The sequence below is a fragment of the Dipodomys merriami genome, unplaced genomic scaffold, assembly GCF_024711535.1.
Source record: "Dipodomys merriami isolate MVZ:Mamm:240054 unplaced genomic scaffold, mDipMer1.0.p SCAF_3, whole genome shotgun sequence".
NCBI classification, from domain to species: Eukaryota; Metazoa; Chordata; class Mammalia; order Rodentia; family Heteromyidae; genus Dipodomys; species Dipodomys merriami.
Genome location: NW_027204492.1, coordinates 105,492,756 through 105,512,887, shown reverse-complemented (window position 1 = coordinate 105,512,887; position 20,132 = coordinate 105,492,756). Strand labels below are relative to the sequence as shown.

Below are 20,132 nucleotides of genomic sequence, written 5' to 3'. Positions count from 1 at the left end.
CACTCTCCAAAGAGGAATAATGATGTATACAATAATTATAAAGCATGTTTCTTTCCAGTCAGTAATATATTTTTAGGAATTGGACATCTAGGCAGTTTTCCTCAATGGTCCTGAGAAATTAGGAAGAAATGTGAGAATTTAGAATTTAATCTCAGAAGATAGTAGTTGAAACAAGACAGAACCCACTTAACCCAATGTGTTTCTGGGTTACATTGGAAAGTACATATTCACCTTTTAAAAATGACCTATAACACTCAGGTTACAGAAGGTAGTTTTTATGAATGGACAAGATCCAGTAATTTCTTCTAAGAAGTACAATAGTGGGCCAAGTAATATTTGGAGATTCTTTTTGCACAGCCAGGAAAATATGCCTTCAATATACAGGTTGAGCATCCTTAATCTGAGTGTGCCAAAATCTGGTGCATTGTGACATGATGTCACAGGTACAGAATTCCATACCTGATCCTCATGTTACAAACCCTAATCCAAACATAGGAACATGCAGCAGGTGTGGTAACACATGTAATTGCTGCAGTGGGCAGGATGAGGCAGGAGGCTTGCAAGTTCCAGGCTACCTGGGTTACCTAGTAAGACCATACCAGGGAGGGAGGGAGGGAAGGAAGAGAAAGGGAAAGAAAGGAGGGAGGGAGGGATAGATACTGTCTTGTATAAAATTATACAGGAGTATATGAAATATTATAAATTTCCTGTCCCCAAGGCAACATTTTTTCCCCAGAGTTGAAGACCACACTCAGAGCCTTGCACTTGCCAGGCAAGTACGGTTCCACTGAGCTTAATCCCCAACACCCAAGGCAACTTTTTATATACATGAAGATGTTCTAAAATTAAAATAAAGGAAAATCACAAACAATCTGGTCTCAACCTGTACACATTATGAAGTTAAAATTTATATTCAGAATTGCCTTTGAGATACTTAAAAACAGCTTAGTTCTTGAATGGTAATTCCTTTGAATGACTTCTTAAAGATAATAAAAAATTAATTAATTTAAAAAATTGAGGTCAGGAAAGTTTGTTCATCAAGAGTTTCTTACCAAGATTTTGGGAGTTATCTTCTACTAATACAAACCTTAGGTGTTTAACTAAAATGGTTGACTATTATTTCTTTGGAAATGCCCTGAAGTTTTGCCTCTGGGTTACAGAAAGGCTTACTGTTGGTATAAAAGGTAGTTTGAATCATGTAGTTTGTGCAGTTTAAATATTTATGATGGTAGAAAGAATTGTGTCATAACCTCCTTGTAGTTATCATCTATCTTCAGTACTTATCAACTATAGTCAGACTTATTCCTCTGCCCTGGATGTGTATGAAGTGAATCCTGTCATTTTATCTTCGTTTTATTTTGCCTTCATAAAAGACAAAGGCATGCCCTTTCAATATAACTACAGTATTACCATTACATCACACCAAAAGAGAAGAAAAGGATTACCCATATTTCCTTTCCTTTATCACATATCTAGTAAATATTTATATTTCATTGATCAAACTATGAGTAATAAAGAAGCTCCTAATTTGAATGAGAATATGGGATCCATATGATCTCCCCTATCTTTGTTCATTCCTCTTTTCTTCTTTTTGTTTTCTGGTAGTGGGGCTTGAACTCAAGGCCTGAGTGCTGTCTTTGAGGTTTTTCTGATCAAAGCTAGCACTATACCACTTTGAACCACAGCACCACTTCTGGTTTTCTGGTGATTAATTGGAGATAAGAGTCCCTTGGACTTTCTTGCCTGGGCTGGCTTTGAACTGTGATCCTCAGATCTCACGCTCCTGAGTAGCTAGGATTACAGGCATGAGCCACTAGCATCTGGCTTTTCTTTCTTTTTACCTTTTTTTGATCTTCCCAATTGTGAAAGAAAGTGAGTTTTTTGGTCCTACAGAATATTCTTCATTCTGGCATTTGCTATGTTGCATCTAAGTATTGAGGGGGCTTATGTTTACACCCGTGCCCACATGCACACACAGTAATAGAGTTTGAACTCAGTACCTCATTCTTGATCAGCTCTCTTGCTTGGCCAGTGCTCTACCACTTGGGTCAAATCACTAGTCCTGCTTTTTGCTGATTACTTTGGAGACAGTTTCATAGATTTTTCTGAGGAAGTTGCCTTTAAGCCTCAGTTTTCTGATCTTAGCTTCCTGAGTAGCTAGGATTGCAGGTGAGTGGTATCTTTAAACAAGTTCTTCTGTCTTCTGTATTTTCTGTACATTGTTAGATCCAAAAGACTTGACTACATTTAAGCTCAATCTGGTTTGTTTTGCTAAACTACTTCTTTTGTTTGGGTTTTTTTTAACTGTATTTTTTTGGTCTTTTTTTTTTTTTTGGTACTGGGGATCGAACCCAGGACATTGCACTTGCTAGGCAAGCGCTTTGCCACTGAGCTATATCCCAGCCCCTAAACTACTTCTTAGGTGATCTTTTGTATATCTCTGAGAAGGTACACAATGATCCATGAGGATTTTGAAACACACTCATAGCTATTTCATTAAAAAAAATTTTTTTTTAGAAATCACTTTTTTTTTTTACCTTTTTAGTGTAAATTTTCTTGTAGTATAACATACATACACAAAAGCTAATGAAACAGCTTGATTAATTTTCACAAAATAAACACACTGCTTTAATCAATGCTGAGCTCAAGAAACAAGAATATTACTCCATTCCCCAGAACCATCCTCATGTTTCTCCATCACCCTTCATACCACCAGAAAATTGCTGTCATGGCTTCTAATATTAAAGTTTTTTTTTACTTTTAGATTATTAAATTGTGTACTTTTTGTTTGTTTCTGGTCTACATGGTTATACTTCATTTCTGTAATTTCTTTATCCTGTCTTATTGTGTGAATATACCACATTATATGAGTATGTACTGCAGGAATGAATACCTGTGTGTTGTTTCCATGCTTGACCATTAGTAATAGCAGATCTTTCTTTAGAAGATTTTTCATGTGTCTTCTATTGAACCTAGGCATGCATATATTTCTGTTGAGAGAAGAACATGTCCCTAGACTATAGGGAATATGTCCATTGAGCTTTAGTAGATGCCTCCAATGTGAAGCCACTAAGCTATACACCTTTAAGCAGTGTATAGTGTTCCACATTCTTACCAACCCATCTTCAATTTATGTAGTGACACAGCCTTGTGGTATTTAATTAGCATTTCTTTGGCTAATGAAGTAAAGCTTGATTTCCCATGCTTGTTGGCCAGTTAAACACTTCATTTTGTGAGATGCCTGTTTAGGTCTTCTACTTTTCTGTTTTAATGATTTACAAGAATTCCTTACATATTTTAAATATGGATCCATCCTTTGGAAATGTATATTGCAAAGATCACCTAGTTGACATGCTTTTCTACATGACCGGTATAATTTATCATGAAATGCTGAAACCTTAGAGTGTCATGATCACTTTATCAGGACACAGACACTGAACATCACCCTAAAACATTCTCATGTTCCTGCTGGTTCAACATCCCCCAGTAAAAGCAAATTCATCTGTTTTCTGTCACTGTAAATTAGTTTTTCCTTTTCTAGAATTTTATATAAATAGATCCCTACAAGTGTATACTTTTTGTGTTTAACTTCTTTCACTCAGCACAATATTTTTGTGATTGTCTATCATGTTACTTGTTTTACTAGGCTTTGAGATCCATCAACTATGTTAATGTTGCTTGTGTCAGTATTTGTTCTTTGTACTACATTGGGAAATAGTGTTGTTGGTAGATCATACCATTTCATTCATTCTGCTGTTAATTAGTATCTAAGTACTCATGTATAAGGCTTTTGATCGATATAGCATTTACCTTTAAAATTCACTAACTTTTTTTAGTCACACTGAATTTCCATTTTGTGCATTGTCCTCTCAGAAGGTCACATACGTGAGCCTAGATTTATGCAAAAGAGAAATTATTTACTTCTTAATAGACATTTGTAGAGTTTCATATGGTTCCATTAATTGGCTTCACTAGAAGTTCAACAGATTAACCTAACAACTGCTTTAAGAATTATTCCCTTTACTCATTTAGGATTTGATTTATATATTTTCTTCTTTTCCTATTTGCATGAATATATATGTATATATCTCTCTCTCTCTCTCTCTCTCTCTCTCTCATATTTGAGAGAGAGAGAGAGAGAGAGAGAGAGAGAGAGAGAGAGAGAGAGAGAGAGAGAGCGCTACGTTTACTAGTTTGCAACTGTATTAGTAGAGAGACCTTGGGATTTTTGGAAGAAGGATCAAATGTGTCAGTCTCTCAAATAACTAAAAACCTTGAGTTTGGAACAGTTTAAATACTGCCAATGTAAATAGGAATGGGTGAGCATTTTAAAACAGGTATAGGACTGGGAATGTGGCTTAGTGGTAGAGTACTTGCCTAGCATGCCTGAAGCCCTGGATTTGATTCCTCAGTACCACATAAATGGAAAAGGCTGGAAGTGGTGCTGTGGCTCAATTGGTTGAGTGCTAGCCTTGAACAAAAGAAGCTCAGGGACAGTGCCTAGGCCCTGGGTTCAAGCTCCAGGACTGGCAAAAACAAAATAAAACAGGTGTAATTTTTAATGGTTAGAAACTACAATGGTAGAGAAAATAATTTTGTGCTAAATGTCACTTTGGTGTGGGGGTTGGTAAGAGTATGGTGATCTTAAAAACAGTCTTGCTAAACTGATCTACCCCAATGCCTGTGATGTTACTTTCTATAAATATATCCTTGAAATATGAGAGCTTTGATCCTGTTGCCAAAATAATGTGAGATCCTAAAAATTTTCTAATTATAAATGACAGCATTTTAATTTCATTTCACTACCTCTTCTGTCTCTCCTATCCCAGCACAAGTGACTTGATCACTTCAAGTCAGAATTGAATTAAAGCATACATCTGCTCTGCTCTTATTGTGAGGGAAACCAGAGCTTGATCTTCCTCTATGAAACATATTTTCCAAAGCCCAATCTGGTTATTCCTTCCTTTATTCTGTGCCTGACCAAATGATTCAAATCACCTATTAAAAACTAGTCTAGTAGAAGTTTCTTTTTTCAAATGGGTTATAAAGTTTGTTCCTTTCAGCCAGTTCAGAGAAAGCTCTCAGTAGAAGAGGTGAGAAATTTGGAATTCAGTTTCAGGTCTCTAGTTCAAAGATGAATCTGGTTACACAGTGTATGACAAACAGTTTAATATTAATTATAGAATGTATATTCATGTAGGACAGTGCAGTGATAAAGGTTTGACTTCTACGTCATTTCTGACAGAAATGTTTAATTTTGGAGTGACAATAATTACAAAGGAAGTTTTATGTAGCAGATCTTATTTTGTAGTCTTGAAAATTCAAAATCTCTGCCTCTAGGTGGCAGCACTAGATACTTTTTTTCTGTTTCATTCCAGTTTTAATGAGTTCCCTGTATAAGCAGTAAAACTTTTAAGTCTACTTAAATTTCATAATAGACTTTAAAGTAATTTCATGTGAATATGGATAAATTAATTTGTATGATGGATAAGTTTGGGACTTGTTTTAACTTGAATTTTCACTTTATACAAAAGCATTTTAGCAGCAGTGATCTTTTTTTTAAACAAAACATGTTTTCTTAAAACAATTTAGTCTTTTGATTTACCTGTTGAATTTATAATTGTCCTTCCAAGAAAATCAGTTTCTAATGACATTTTTGTATTAAAGGAACGTTACATACCTAGTACTTTAAGATAATTGCCATTTCTTTTCCCACTATATGTTTTTTTAAATTTAACACACTGATAGTGCACAAGAGACTGAGGAAATTCAGTTTGAGAAGAAATCCGAAGTAATTAACTAGGCCCATTGGCTTTATTATTGCCATGGTAATGGATATTTAAAGAGGAGACACTTTGTAAAGTCTGACATTTTTCACAACTTGCAGCCATTTCCTTCATAAGTAGCACTTTGAACTCATGTGGTCAGTATGCCACCATGGGCCACTGTGCAAGTTCATGTACTCAGGTCTGCCAAGTGAGTGTTGGCTGATGAGGAGGGAAAAAGAACAGCACGAAGTGGTTCTTGATTACAGCCTGGACAATTTTGTATCTGGCCAGCATTGTTTTCTTCCTTGGTTTTTGGACTATGAAAGAAATTTGCCTTTTTTAAAAAAAGCTTGCTTTTTAGGCCTCCCCCTACCATACACACATACATTGTATAGTCAGTAAAGGTGAAATCTGCTTCCTCATAATTGAAAATAAACCAAGGCAATAGGAGAATGGATTGACAACCAGTTTTAATGAATTAGTAACAGTTAGCTTGTACTATGGAGAATAGCCTTGCTCATGGGCATGGTATCCCATGTCCACTGAATTCCTCTACCTCTCCTTATCTTGAAATGTGAACATATGTATTGTCACATAGCTTACTTATTGTTTTATAAGTTTGTTACCCATCAAAGAAGATGGGTAACTTATAAAAATTTATAATGAGTTTTAGGGACAAGTGTCATATGTTACAGTAATTTATTTTACCGATGAAGAGCAGATCTTTAAATTGTCCTAAGTGGGTTTTCTTTGTTTTTATTATCTATTGTCACTTTAGGAAATGCTTTAATTCCTACAGAAAGTAGCTATTAAGTTCGTGTGTAGCTTGAACACCTGTTTCATGTGAATATATATAGTCTGCATTATGTGATGTTGATTTACTACTTTTTTTTTTTTTATTAAAGTGTCATTTATTTGCTGCTTACCATGTGATAGGTATCACTGAATTAGGTTTGCCCTTTCTTATTTCATTTGAACTTCAAATTTGTATGGTCAGCAATGCCGCCTCCATTTTGCATATAGAAAACTGAGACTTCACACCTTAGTCATCATACTCTCTATTCTTTATCACCTTTCCACTTTGTGAGAGTTTGCCTGAAGTATTTTATAATTCCTAGATGTCACTTGGCAACTGACCAAACAGATTTAGGATTTTATCACTAAATTCTGAATACCTCTGTTAAGACTACCCACACAGTTGTTGATAGATTTATGACAATTTTGACATATTTTTGTTATTTGTGAGCTTTTTGCTTGGTTACTGTTTTATATTACTTACATACATTTATCCCAAAATAAGTAAAATAGCTTTCTTAGATTTACAAAAACCTAGAGCTGTAGGAGTTGCTAGTATTTCAAGAAAATGCTACAGCATATGAGTATCTTTTTTATAAAAAAATATTAAATTTTGACACATCTGCTTTGAACAAAGGAAAATTAAATTGGTTGGCCTAAAAATGTTTTTTTGTTCTTAAAATACTTTCTGCAAACAAGACAGCATAAACTATTCATTGATTGATTTATAGTGCTCTCAATTGAAATATGAAAGGTATATTATGTTTCAGGGTTGTCGGGGGTGTTTTAATCTATAAATATGATAGATCTATTGGTTTTGTATGTATTTTAGAATTTATGAAATCCGAACACCAGAAAAATGTTGCATTTTTGTCTCAGGTGCTGTTACTGAATTATACCTAGTGAATTATAGTGCAACCTACATGCTGTTAACTACTGAGCCAAGATGAAATCGACCACTGCATTGAAAATCAAGGCTAGCAGTTGTGTCTGTACTTGAGGAAGTTATAATGGCAGCGAACCTGTTTTCTTTAGTGGAATTTTTATTCCTATTATAGTTTTGATGGTGACATTATGATTTTAAGAGCACATCTTAATTATAGTGCACATTTGAGGGTTTTCTTTTACTGTAACTTTAAGAAGACAATTTTTAAAAAATTCTGTAAAAGCAGTTGCTTGTGAACTGAATTCTGGTAACATATTTCTGTATTGTGTTGCAGTTACTTGTTCGATTTATTTACAAAATAATCTCTTGTAAATACAGAAATCACTTGGACCTGTGATCTTGAGTTTAAATGATTGTGTGTGTGTGTGTGTATATGTATTTAAACTGATTTTGTTATAGTTTTTCTTCGAGATATTTTTTAAAAATTAAATACTTTGGGATTTTGTTTTCTCTTATGTTAATAGGACTTAATACCACTCAATTTAAAGTTTGTCATTATCATAAAGATGAAGAGAATGATGCTCTACTTGGTGGTCCAGCACAGCTTACCGATGAAGAGAAATACAAGGACTGTGAAAAATTCAAGTGTCCATGTCCTATGTGTGGAACTGAAAATATTTATGATACTCTCTTTGATGGTTCGGTTAGTTCTTTTTGTTTCCTTCTTTCGTTTTGTGGGCAAACTAGTATGACTCCTCCCCATGCATCCTATAATGCACTTACCCATTGTGTCCTTAAAGAAATTTAGCTACATGAATTCTGTATTCACAACTTAACTTTATCTCTGCTTTAAAAAAAATGGGCTTAAATTATTGTTTTTTCCTTCCCAGAGTGTTTGACCTTGGTTTTAAAATGGAATTTCTTAAAAAGTTTTAATTATCTTAAAATAGTTTTAATTTCTTAATTAGTGACCTGTATTTCCCCACTCCTGATCCCTATTTATTATCCTAAATCAAGTTAAGAGGAACTAAATGTTTTGGGAAAGTTTCTGTTTATCATTACACATCTCCCCCTCCCCCTTACCTCCTTTTTTTGACAAAGGTAGCTTCTTATCTTTTCTGCTGTCTATGCATATCAGACATTTTAAAAGTCACAAGGAAAACATTCCTCCCAAGAATGTATCATTGACCTTGGATCAGAACTTGAATCTTGGCCAACCTATTTGATTTCAGTGCAGTCTTGTTCATGTACTAGCCATTGGCAAATAAGTATGTAGCAGAACTGTGTAAAACCTTGAAACTGAAAGAAAAGAACATCCTTTATCTAAATTAAAAGTAATTATTTTAAGTTAATTTGGACAAACAGCAGATGTTTTGCATTTTTTTGAATCAAAACAAAGCAGTCTTTGGAAGCAAGTGCAAGGAAGAGGCAGACACAGATCAGCAATACTTGCTAAATCCTTGAGTTTTGCTTCATTACAGCTGTAAATAAGATAGTTAATTGCATGGAGGCTTGACGACTTGCAGATGGGCTAACTGTGGAAGAGCCGATGTCAAGCTCTAAAATCTCTTCCACCTGGAATTGCTTAGCGTGGCGGGTAGGGTTATGTACCAGATTGGAGCAGGAAACCAAGATGTTTAAGTATTCAGAAGGAAAACAAATGCTCCAGAAACCCCAACAGTTTTCCTCTATATATTATGTTTGCTTTGTCTTTGTTTAAAACAAAACACAACACAACAAAACCTTTTCTCAACTAATAGTTATTCTTTCAGACTGTTATTCCTCTTGCCTCCCTTTCCTGACACATTTCATTTTTTGGAAATATGTAGATATTCCTAGATTTGCTAAATTGACAAAAAAAAAGATACTGCTTTTGTGGTGCAACACTTAGTTTTCAGCCTTTGATGTTAAAATTCCATTGAAACGACAGCAAACTAATGTCACATAATGGCTCTTTATTTTTATGTTTTGAATGAATGAGTATAAATTTAAATTTTTGATCAGGATCTCTAAGAAGGATGTTTATAATTAATGGTTTCACTGGTATTTCAGATGGAAAATTATTTAATCCATGGAGTCTATCAAGTATTTGATGCAAAATAGTGGTTTTAGGGGTTTTTCTTTGACTTTGTACTTCATTATGATGATGTCAAAAGAATAGACGATGCTTGGGAACAAAGTAGGCTTTGGCAGGAAAGTGGCTAAGAAAATAGAGTTGAAATTCACCAATAAAATAAGCTAAAAAAGTATGTACCAAGAAAACATGTAAAATTGTATGCATAAGAAACGTTTTTAATCTGGCAATAATCTTTTTTGTACTTGTTTGTCCTGACTTCTGTAGGGAACAGATATGGAGCCCAGCTTGTATCGTTGCAGTAATATTGATTGTAATGCTTCACCTCTGTCATTTATGGTACAGCTAAGCAACAAATTGATCATGGACATTAGACAGTTCATTCAAAAGTACTATGATGTAAGTATCCATAATGAGGTTTGACATACACAACTTACTGAGGTTTAGGACTTGTTTGATTGGTTTTTATGAAACTATTCATTTTTGAAAGGACTTAGGAGAAGTTTTTGCTGAAATAATATTAATGGAAAGATAACAAACTGTAACTTTGGCCTATTAATATGATAAATGACTTAGTTTTCTCATGGACAACACATTTCTTTTTTTTAGTGAGCAATACTTTTAGTGATGAAATTTTATTTTTAGGAAAAACATGAGGGGTTAGAGTTTAGCTCAGTGGAAGAGCACTTGCCTGGCAAGAACGAAGTCCTGAGTTTGGTCCTCAGCTCTGCTCTCCTCCCTTCCCTTTCCCCCCTCAAAAAAGACAAATCAGGAACCCTTTTCATTCTCACCTAAATAGTGAAATTAAATGATCACTCCAATCTGTGGACAGATAAGGAAAAATCTTAGTATTTCCTGTCTTTAATAAAGATATAAAGTCATTTGTGATTTTTAATAAACTACCTACTTGCCTCCTCCCTTGCCTTGTTTTCTGAGGAAATTGTTTTTAATTGTAAATGCAACTGGGAATTCTAAAGAGAATGTATTTTTTAACTACTTATGTGCTAAAGAATCCCGAAACAGTGAGTGAGCTGTCTTGGTTAATAAGAATGCTTTTATTTCAAAGTATTTGTTTTGTTTTGTTGCAGGCCCTGAGGCTTTAACTTAGGGCCTGGTGACTTTCCCTGAGTTTTTTTTTGCTCAAGGGTAGTGCTCTACCATTTGAGCCACAGCTTTACTTCCAGCTTTTTGGTATTTAATTGGAGATAAGAGTCTTACAGACTTTTTTGCCCCAGCTGCCTTCAAACTGTGATCCTCAGATCTCATCCTCCTGATTTCAGCCACCAGTGTCAGGCTTCTTTTTTAATACAATTTATGTGAATGAATTTTTGTTTGCAAATTTTATAAAATATTCCACCTTTCTCCTTTCCTTAGTGTCTTACTACATCATTTTAAACAAAATATTTGTTAGTTGAAAGTTAATTGTCTCTTCTTCAGAGAAGCGAACCCATAAAGGCAAAAAAAAAAAAAACCCACCTCCCATAGGTATGATATGACTTACATCAATAGCATTCTATACTTTCTTCTTATGTTAATTAACATATAGTATGCCACTTTCTTCTTTAGAAATTCATGTGAAATAATGAGATTATTTCACATAATATGAGAACTCATTATGTAAAAAGCAAGTATTAGGTCATTAAGATGAAGAATGAAAACAGAGTTCGAGTATTGTGATTTGGTCGTAGAATAATTTGTGTTTGTCAGAATAGCAAGGTTTGCCTCAAGATTTTTTTAATAGTAATTATGGCTACATTTGGGGAACATTTGAAAAGTTTTAGTGAATAATGCTGTGCTGCATTTAATGAAGACTTGGATAGGAATAAAGGTTATCTGTGCGGTCACATTCCTCAGTACGGGAAACCTTCGGCACATGAAATGTTGGGCCTTTATTAGCATGAAGAACCCAACTCCAAACTATTCAGCTTCTAATTTACAGGCCACATTAAGCAGAGTATGATTCTTGACTCTTGGGAAGAATTTTGAGTTTTCTTTCTGTTTAGTCTATCAAAGTCTCCACAGTAGAAATGTTAATACTAGAAGAAACTCATTTATGCCCTTCTATGAGAAGGGACAATCTGTTTTGACTAAGTTGAGAGTAAGCAGAAAACTGATCTTCTGTATAATTAGAAATGTGCCTCAACTGAAAGACTTTCTAACCTAATTGGAGGGAGGGAAGAGAGAGCGAGACAGAATTGTGGTGGTAATAGAGCAGTTATGCTACCTAACCTACTCTTAGGGATCCAGATATTTAACTCAATGTTTTCAATTTAACTCAAATGTTTCTAGGACATTTGCTTTAATTGTCTTATCCACTCACTAACAGCAAGTAACAGTTCTCCTGTTGTCGCTTTATTGACATTTCTAATCAAAATAGGCAAATGTCACTCCTTCGGTTAAAGATTGATACCGATTTTCAAAATGAACTTATTCCTCTACCTTTTGATCTTCTCTCATGTGACTGGATGAGAGAGAAGTAAATACATTATTTGTTCACTTCATGATGCAATCCTGAGCATGTTTCAAATACAAAAAGCTAGTATACCTTCAGGTTGTACTTTGTTTCCTGTTGACCCCAAACTTTTGCCAACAGAGGGACGTGACATCGAGTTTCTTTTGTTACTGTGCTTCAAGTGACAACTAATTAAATTAGTCCAGTGTGATAGATCATAGTGATGCTAATCTAACCGGAGATTAATACTGAGAGTAAGCAATTATTCTCTACTTACCAAAATGGATTCTTCTTCCTAATTTGTAACATAAAAAAATACTACTCACTGGACATAAAAATTAATTTTGTACTGGTGACAGGAGGTCTAGTATTTTTATTTTAGTCTTAGAATCACTACAGGGGAAATCAAACTACCAAAAAAGCAATCACCTTCAAAATGAAAGAACATTAGGAAGACAGGTAGAATATGGTATTTGACCAAAGACTTTCCTACTAGACCGCGACAAAATAGGTTGCCAAGAAAAAAAGTACAAAGGTTTAGATTAATAAAGTATACTCGTAAATCGCTTTAATTTTGGAAAAATGTGTCACATACTGTGTATGTATTATCTTCTATCGTGAATGAATAGTGTTGAGTGAGTGGATAAATGTTTTACAAGTTTCTGTATCTGGGGCTGGGAATGTGGCTCAGTGGTAAAGTGCTTGCCTAGCATGCATGAAGCCCTGGGTTCAATTCCTCCATACCACATACACAGACAAAGCCAGAAGTGGCACTGTGGCTCAAGTGGTAAAGTGCTAGTCTTGAGCAAAAGAAGCTCAGGGATAGTGCCCAGGCCCTGAGTTCAAGTCCCAAGAGTGGCAAAAAAAAAAACTTTGCATCTGAAAATCAGTCTAATGGTTATCTATTGATTCCTAAGTGGGAGAGGAGATATCTACCTTTTCCCACCTAACCATCTAGCTATTAATATCCTTGGAATTCTTATTTCTTAGAACATCTGAATTTCAGTATACATAGGAATACAAAAAGCACCCCACAAGGATAATTTTGAATAGTATATTAATTTCTCTAAAAGGAAGACAATGTTGTACTTTTCCCTTAGATTTGACAAAGTGTTAAAAGACTTTTAAGGTAGCACAAAAAGCCTTAATTCAAAGTTGAGTTCATGCCCTGGTCCTTGGCCCTTGTTTTTCCTCTGTTAAAAATCCAACTGGCATTTTTTGAGTATCATAAAAAGCTAGCTTAATCTCTAAGTTTTTACAGATTTTTTTTAAACGATTCAAGTTTACAGTAAAAAAAATTTATATGTTCCACCTCCCCTTCAATTGTATTCCATAAGAGTGAATGCACATGTACATGCACACGTGCATGCCGTGTGTGCATGCATGCATACACACACAAACACACACGCGTGCGAGCACACACACACACACACACACGGAGAAAAGCACTAGCTAATCTAAATTGGGAAATGAAGAGGGCTTTTTTTAAGCATGAAAATTTCATCATCTTGTCAGCTGGCAGAATGCCTGCTGTGTGGATTCACAAAGGCTAAGAATTACACTTTCATGAAATTTTCCTCACTAACTGCCCTGGTTAATTTGAAAGATAACCCACTGTTCTAATTCATTCCTCAATTGGGCGGTGCAGGTTTTATCTTTGATCTGACAAAGCATTTGTGTTAATCGTTTTGGCCCTCCACTAGACACTCTTGGGATTGTGCTTTTACAATAAATGTGTCTGTGATAGCTCTTTAGTCTATTATACTTACAATAGATCCATAGAACTGGTAATTAATTCTCCACTGCTTTGGAAATGGGAAGAATAGGTGTAGCTCTGTCAAGTGCTGCTGGGAAGTTTGTTTAGCTGGTTCATTTTTGAAGTGTTCCCCTCAACCGTCCAAGAAGCAGCCACAGAAGAGAGTCTGAGACTGAGATGCTGGCCTACCCTGATAACTTGCTCATAAATGAGAAATAGTGACCTTTCGTGGTACCTGGCAGGGGCATAGTAGGTAGTAGATCTTTTACTTTCATCTCAAGTACTACTCGTTATAATGTACATTAGGCCCTCATCTTAACACATAAGGAGCTATCCATTCTGAAGGTACAGCCTCTGAAAGAAGCAGTGGTGATAGTCAACTCAAATGTGTTCCCAAATACCCGCTGATGGCTTAAGCAAGTTTAGAGTGTTTGAACAAAGCAAAGTGTATTCCTTGCCAGCCTTCCTGTGTTTCTAGCCCTTTGTAAAAGGACATTCCATAGAGCACTTCACTGATTTTTTTTTTAAACATTGAGGTATTGCTGGCCCTAGATGGGGCTGGCCCTCCATCTAAAAGATAACCATGGATTAGTTGCTTGGTGGTCAGAGTCCTTAAAAACTAACTGCAAGCTTTAAATTTTTGAAATTTTCCTAAATTAAGTCTTTCGAAGTCAGGAGTTAGGCCTTCCTTGTCTGGGATCTCTACCAGAGCCCCTTACTCTCAGTCTTGTGTACTTCTTAATGTTTAGTAACCAAAGGAACCAACAAATAAATGTATAATTTGTTGGGTTTTCTTTGAATTGTATTTTACACTTTTCATACCAGCAGATTTATTAGTGGTATACTTGGTTCGTAGTTTAACTCCAAATTCCAAAAGCCTTGACAAAATCCTTTATAATTATCTTCTGTATTTTACATAGATTTCAGTGTATACCTATCCTCATTTCAATAACCTTAATTTGTGTTCTCCTCAAACCTAGGATCACATAGTTACTGACCGGAAGTAGTATTATCATGATGCAAAAGAGCATCCTACATAAATGTCCTTTCATTTTCCTGTTAGAAGAACCTATATAATATGGCAAAGCAAGTCCATCCTTAGCTTGTTACTTATTACCCTGACTCTCTCTGTTTTTCTGTTTTACTTCTTATTATATTATAGCAGAAGCCACATTTTTATCTCTTTGAACTTTTTTGAGGAATTAAAAATATAATGACCAGAGTGTTGATAATAACCATCAAACACAGTATTCTTATGCCAGTTATAGATTCAGGGGTGCTTTTTAAAATCAAAAGTACAATGGTGGCAGATTGAAATATTGGTTAAAATATTTTCTCCACAAAAATACGCACCCATTTAGCATTGCATGCAAGCTATTTGTGATGCTCAACAGTGCTTGAAGGTCAATTTTATTAGAAATGCACAGAACTAAATAAGTGAATCTGATAAATTTGAGATTGTAACTCCAGCCATCATCACCATTGTAACTCACCAACAGGCCACTCATTTGCCTCTCACTTACCCACAGTTTCTACAGAACTATATTGTGCAGGAAGACCTGAGTTTTAGAGCCGTGCAATGATGCTTAGTAACTGTGCTGTGCTGCTGCAAATATTCAGTGTTCAATAACCCTCAAAATTTCTCATTTCTTACCTGTGGTGATGTGGGCTGATAGTTTTTAGGTTATAGGTTGCAATATGCAGTAGTATCACAGGTACATTAGTTCAAAATAGTTTTAACTCTGAGCAGTATTGGAATTATTGTTTATTTCCTTGCCTCTGCATTTATATATAGAACATTAAAAAATAAATTGGGTTTCTTTTTTGTAAAGACTCTAACAGCATAATTATAAGTGGTACTAAAGCATGCAAAGAAGCAATAGATAACCATCCCACCCATTCAGCTACACAGCAAGCCCAATCCATGCTGCCCAACAGTGCTTGAAGAAGGGTGATTTCTTTAGGAATCCATAGGACTCGGCCTAAATATTATTAATACAAAATAAAACGAACATATTGAGAATTGGTATTTCTTTTTGCTTCATACCATTTGATTTGGAAACAAAGCATAAATGAACAGAAAATTCTAATGCAAAGCCCATTGATGGAGACTTGCTAGGTTTTTATTAGCAAATAGCTAATTTTTATTAGCTATATAAGACAGACAAGCTAATTTTGATTTAGGTATGATGTTTTGTTGCAAAACCGTGGTGCATTCTCACAGAGAAGAAAAACTCTAAGAAGCCAATTTGCAATGGTGGGAATAGGATGTCATTTTAAGTAAATTTATTAGTATATAAATCTAAGTGAATCACAGATTAAAAACAATTCCTTAAAACTGCCAGCTATATATTCAATACAGTTTATCATAAAATAATATTTACTGGCTTAAAGGAGTCAGATACAGATTTTTGTGAACCTTATTTTTTCCCTCTTATCACATAATCAACATTTTTCTGGGTCTTCTATATTTGTAAGAGTACCTCTTTATTTTTTATTTCATTTCATCATAACCGGAAAGCTGAATTCTGAGCCTCTGGGGAGGCTGAGAGCTAGATCACAATCTTGAGGAATTAATGGGACCCCCAACAAATTTTGAGGTTCCCGATCTAACACTGTTATCTATTGAAGAATGACCACAGAGCTATCTGAACTTCGACCATAATCTTTCCTGTCTATGTCATTCCCTACATAGGCATGTATATGTTTCTAAGTTGTTGTTGTTGTCAGAGTTGGGGCTTGGTATAGCCATGGCTCTAGCTTTTCCTTTCCCTGCATTGAAACGTTCAATTTTCACTTATATCAGTTATCACACAAGCCACTACTAACCTCACAGCCTCTAGGTTTAATACTCAAATTCCTATCTAGTCTCTCACCAGCTGCATGACTTGGACTACCTGCTGAACTCCAAGCCACAATCTCCTAGCCTATGAAATGATGATAGCAGTAGTATGTTCTCTATAAGCTCATAATGAGGACTGTAAGTGATAATGCACTTCAAGTGCCTAGAGCTCATTATGAATGTGCACCATGTCTCTACTCAGCTATGATAAATACACATGACTCAGCTATATTCCTTTGGGTGCTCAGAACTCCCCTAAATGTAGCAGTGGTCTAGGGTCTTGAATTAGCCCCTGTCTTTCTGAGGTGTTCCTTTGGTGGTTTTCTTCATATTGTTATCTCATCTGGTCCAAGTGGCACCATACTGTGCTTCTTCTTGGTTCAACCTTTCTATTTGCCAGTATAGGAGTTTGCTTTTCTATATTGGTGAATAGAACTGCAGAGTCAGCCTTGTGAAAGGACTATTAACTTATATCTCATTCAAGGTCCAGCATAAAGAATTCTGCCTTATCTAGTAGATGCTTAGTAAATATTATTTAATTTACAATACTATGAGAGGCTATTTGTATTAAGTAACTCCCAGATGTCATCTAGCAGCATGGTGGGTAGACTCAGGAACTCCATCAAGAATTCTGCCCCAAATACCCAAGAAGACAGCTGGTAATGATTACCAGCTAGCTACCATTTTCAATTGTAGATCAAGACCTCTGGGCCTTTACCTCATAAACTGGGCCAGGTCACAAGACTGGCTAGGGCGTGAGTCCATGAGCTAGTCCAGCCATTGCTCCATGTGCTCAATAAGGGTTTCGGCAACTCATTCTAGTTTACCTCTATAGGGAAAATTTGAGGCTTTTGAAATTCTGAGGAAGTGCCATAGGAGTTGCCAAATGTATGAAAACAAATGAATAAAATCAGAAAACTACTTGTGCCCAAGCAGTAGAATTCCTTTCTTCCGTTTGATTTCTCTAACCATGTGCATTTAGGAAAAACTCAACTTTGAGTCCTAACTCTGGTCATCTACAGCTACTATCTTACAGTAAAGTAAGAAATTGAACCAGAACAGATTTCATTTAACCTTTCAAAAGTGAGATTTTTCACACCATTGACCTTCTTGACTTCAAGGAGCAAAGCGGAACTATTGGTTCTCCGCTGTACATGTCAATGACTGGAGGATGGGGAATGCCCTAGGCAATGGCTGTCTTTAGTGTTTGGTTTGCCCAGAGTTCATTATGGCTTACAAATGGAAATCAGCCTTTTGCAGGAGTTACCAACATGAAGTCTGAGGAGTTCTGTCTAGCTTAATCTTGTGTTACATGGAATAACCATATTTCTGTTTGGAGAGAATAATTCAGCCTCCCCATCCAAGACATGATAGAAAAATTCTCAAACCCCGGATCCCCAAACATAATGTTATTGATAAGAATCAGACCACCTGTCTTTTCTAAATGACAAATACTCATTTTGTGCTTGGCATAAATCAAGGGTAGCTTTACTGTATGCTCTTACCAAGACCTACAGCCTGTTGGCCTTGTTTTTCTTTTAAAAAGCAATGTATAATTTTTTTGTCCTGCTTCAAAGCTCATCTGATTCTTTTACTGCCTCCAAAATTTTCTTTGTTGTTGCTGGGTTGTGTTTTTTTTTTTTTTTTTTTTTTTTTTTCACTGTGCTCCAACATATAATTCTGAGGGCAGGTGGCTGTCTAAAATACTCCAACCAGCTTCTTTCTTGAAAGGTCCCTACCCTTATGCAGGCTACAGAAGTACTTAGGCTTCCTTGGCTATTTGAGGATTTCTTAATGCTTCTGGGAACATAGATGATTTGCTAGCCCAGCTCTTAAAAGCCTAGCCCAGCAGGGCTGCAGTCTCCGCCCACTAGCAAAGATTTATTCAAGAATCTGGGCCAATAAAGAACCCCCCAAAAACAAAAACACAGCTTTAAAAAATCCCAGAATATATGTCTATAGGTATACTAAGGATTTAGACACCATGTGGATAAAGTAACAGCTAATCTTATGAAGACAATTTCTTTCAACTGTAGCATTCCATCTAACAAATTTCAAGAGTCTCAAGAGAAACCTTCCCAGCCAAATGGATTCTCTTGCTGATAAATGTATATGGTAGTATAGTACGATGGTTCTTAAACTTTTCAGTTTGAGGAACCCTGGGTCATTCTTAAATTACTGAAGATCCCAGAGTTTTCATTTATCTGGCTATGTTATTGTTACATCTATGTGACCAAAAACCTGAGAAAAGCAACTTAAGGCAAAAAAGATTTATTTTGGCTTACAGTTTCAGATAGCTCAGTCCACAGACCTGGGGTCTGTTGACTGAATCCATGGTAAAGAAGAATATTGTAGCATTGGGAACATGTGGAGGAAGAGGAGATTGGGCACCTTATGGCAGACAGGAAGCAGAGAGGAGAAGGGAAAGGGGACCAGGTATAACCTTCAAAGGTATACCCACAGTGACCTATTTCCTCCAAATCTTCCACCATCTCCTGAAACAGTACCGTATCAATAATCTTTTTGTACTCTTGGGCATTAAAATCTCTTCCTGTGTCACACACTTATAAGTAGATCAGTTAGTCATACATGGTTTTATAACATCATGCATTGGTCATTTAGAAAATCTTCGTTTACTGACTTAGGAAGATTTTTCAAATGTTGACAGATTTTATTACACAGTTTTTAAAAATCACCAGAAAAGCTTTTAGATACTGGGAAGCTATTAAGCTTATGCTCGTAGATGAAAATATTCTAATGACAACTCATTGAAAGCTGGAATTTTATCATGGGTAACAAATACTGCCAGTTCATTTTTCTTGAAGTGACAGGCTCAGTTGGCTCACTTTTGAAAAAAATGTCTGCCGGATACCCAGGCCTGCATAACCATAGTTTATCTATCAGTTATTCTTTCAGGTAAAAATAGTGTTCTTTGAACAAAGAGGTTAGTTGAGTGCTCAATTCCGACAGTTGCACAAGTACTTTTCTTGGAGACAGCTACTGAACCTTGGCACATGATTGTGTGTGTGTGTGTGTGTGTGTGTGTGTGTGTGTGTGTGTGTGTGGATTTTTTAAATTTTAGACTTAGAGCATTCTTCAATAAAGCTGGCTTACTTATTTATTTGTTCTTGTGAATGTCTAATGGTGAGCAATATAGTAACTAACAAATGTAAAATTTGAGACCACTGCCTTGTCAATGCTAATATGCTCTGCATTTTGCCTGTCATTAAATTTGTACCATCAGCGCAATTGTGGACATAAGAAAGACCAATATTATGATGGTAATATTTTGAAAATGGTGGGGGATTTGTCAAGCGTAGAAGCTTCACTTTCAGCTCTAGCAATTTATCCTAAAGAACTTGCCCCAAAATTATGTGCATGATTGATAAATACTTGCTTATAATAGTACAATTTGGATATAACTTACATATTTAAGAATAAATGAGTGTTGTTATAGCATGTATCAATGGAATGGTCTAATATATAGCCAATTGAAACAATGCTTTGTGAGAATAAAGAATGTAAGGCGGAGAAAAAGAGGAAACAATTTAGTATACAT

The 20,132-nt window shown here is 35.5% G+C and overlaps 1 protein-coding gene across 4 annotated transcripts in view; it reads left to right on the top strand.

Moving 5' to 3' along the window:
- Positions 1–20,132, top strand: part of Pola1 (DNA polymerase alpha 1, catalytic subunit) — a 308,468-nt gene that overhangs the window by 147,597 nt on the left and 140,739 nt on the right. For 3 of the 4 annotated variants that reach the window (XM_070040692.1, XM_070040688.1, XM_070040690.1), the window contains 2 exons: positions 7,974–8,152; positions 9,791–9,922. In XM_070040692.1, the coding sequence (XP_069896793.1) occupies positions 7,974–8,152; positions 9,791–9,922 (311 nt within the window). The remainder of the gene's footprint in view (positions 1–7,973; positions 8,153–9,790; positions 9,923–20,132) is intronic. The other variant, XM_070040689.1, reaches the window with a different exon arrangement.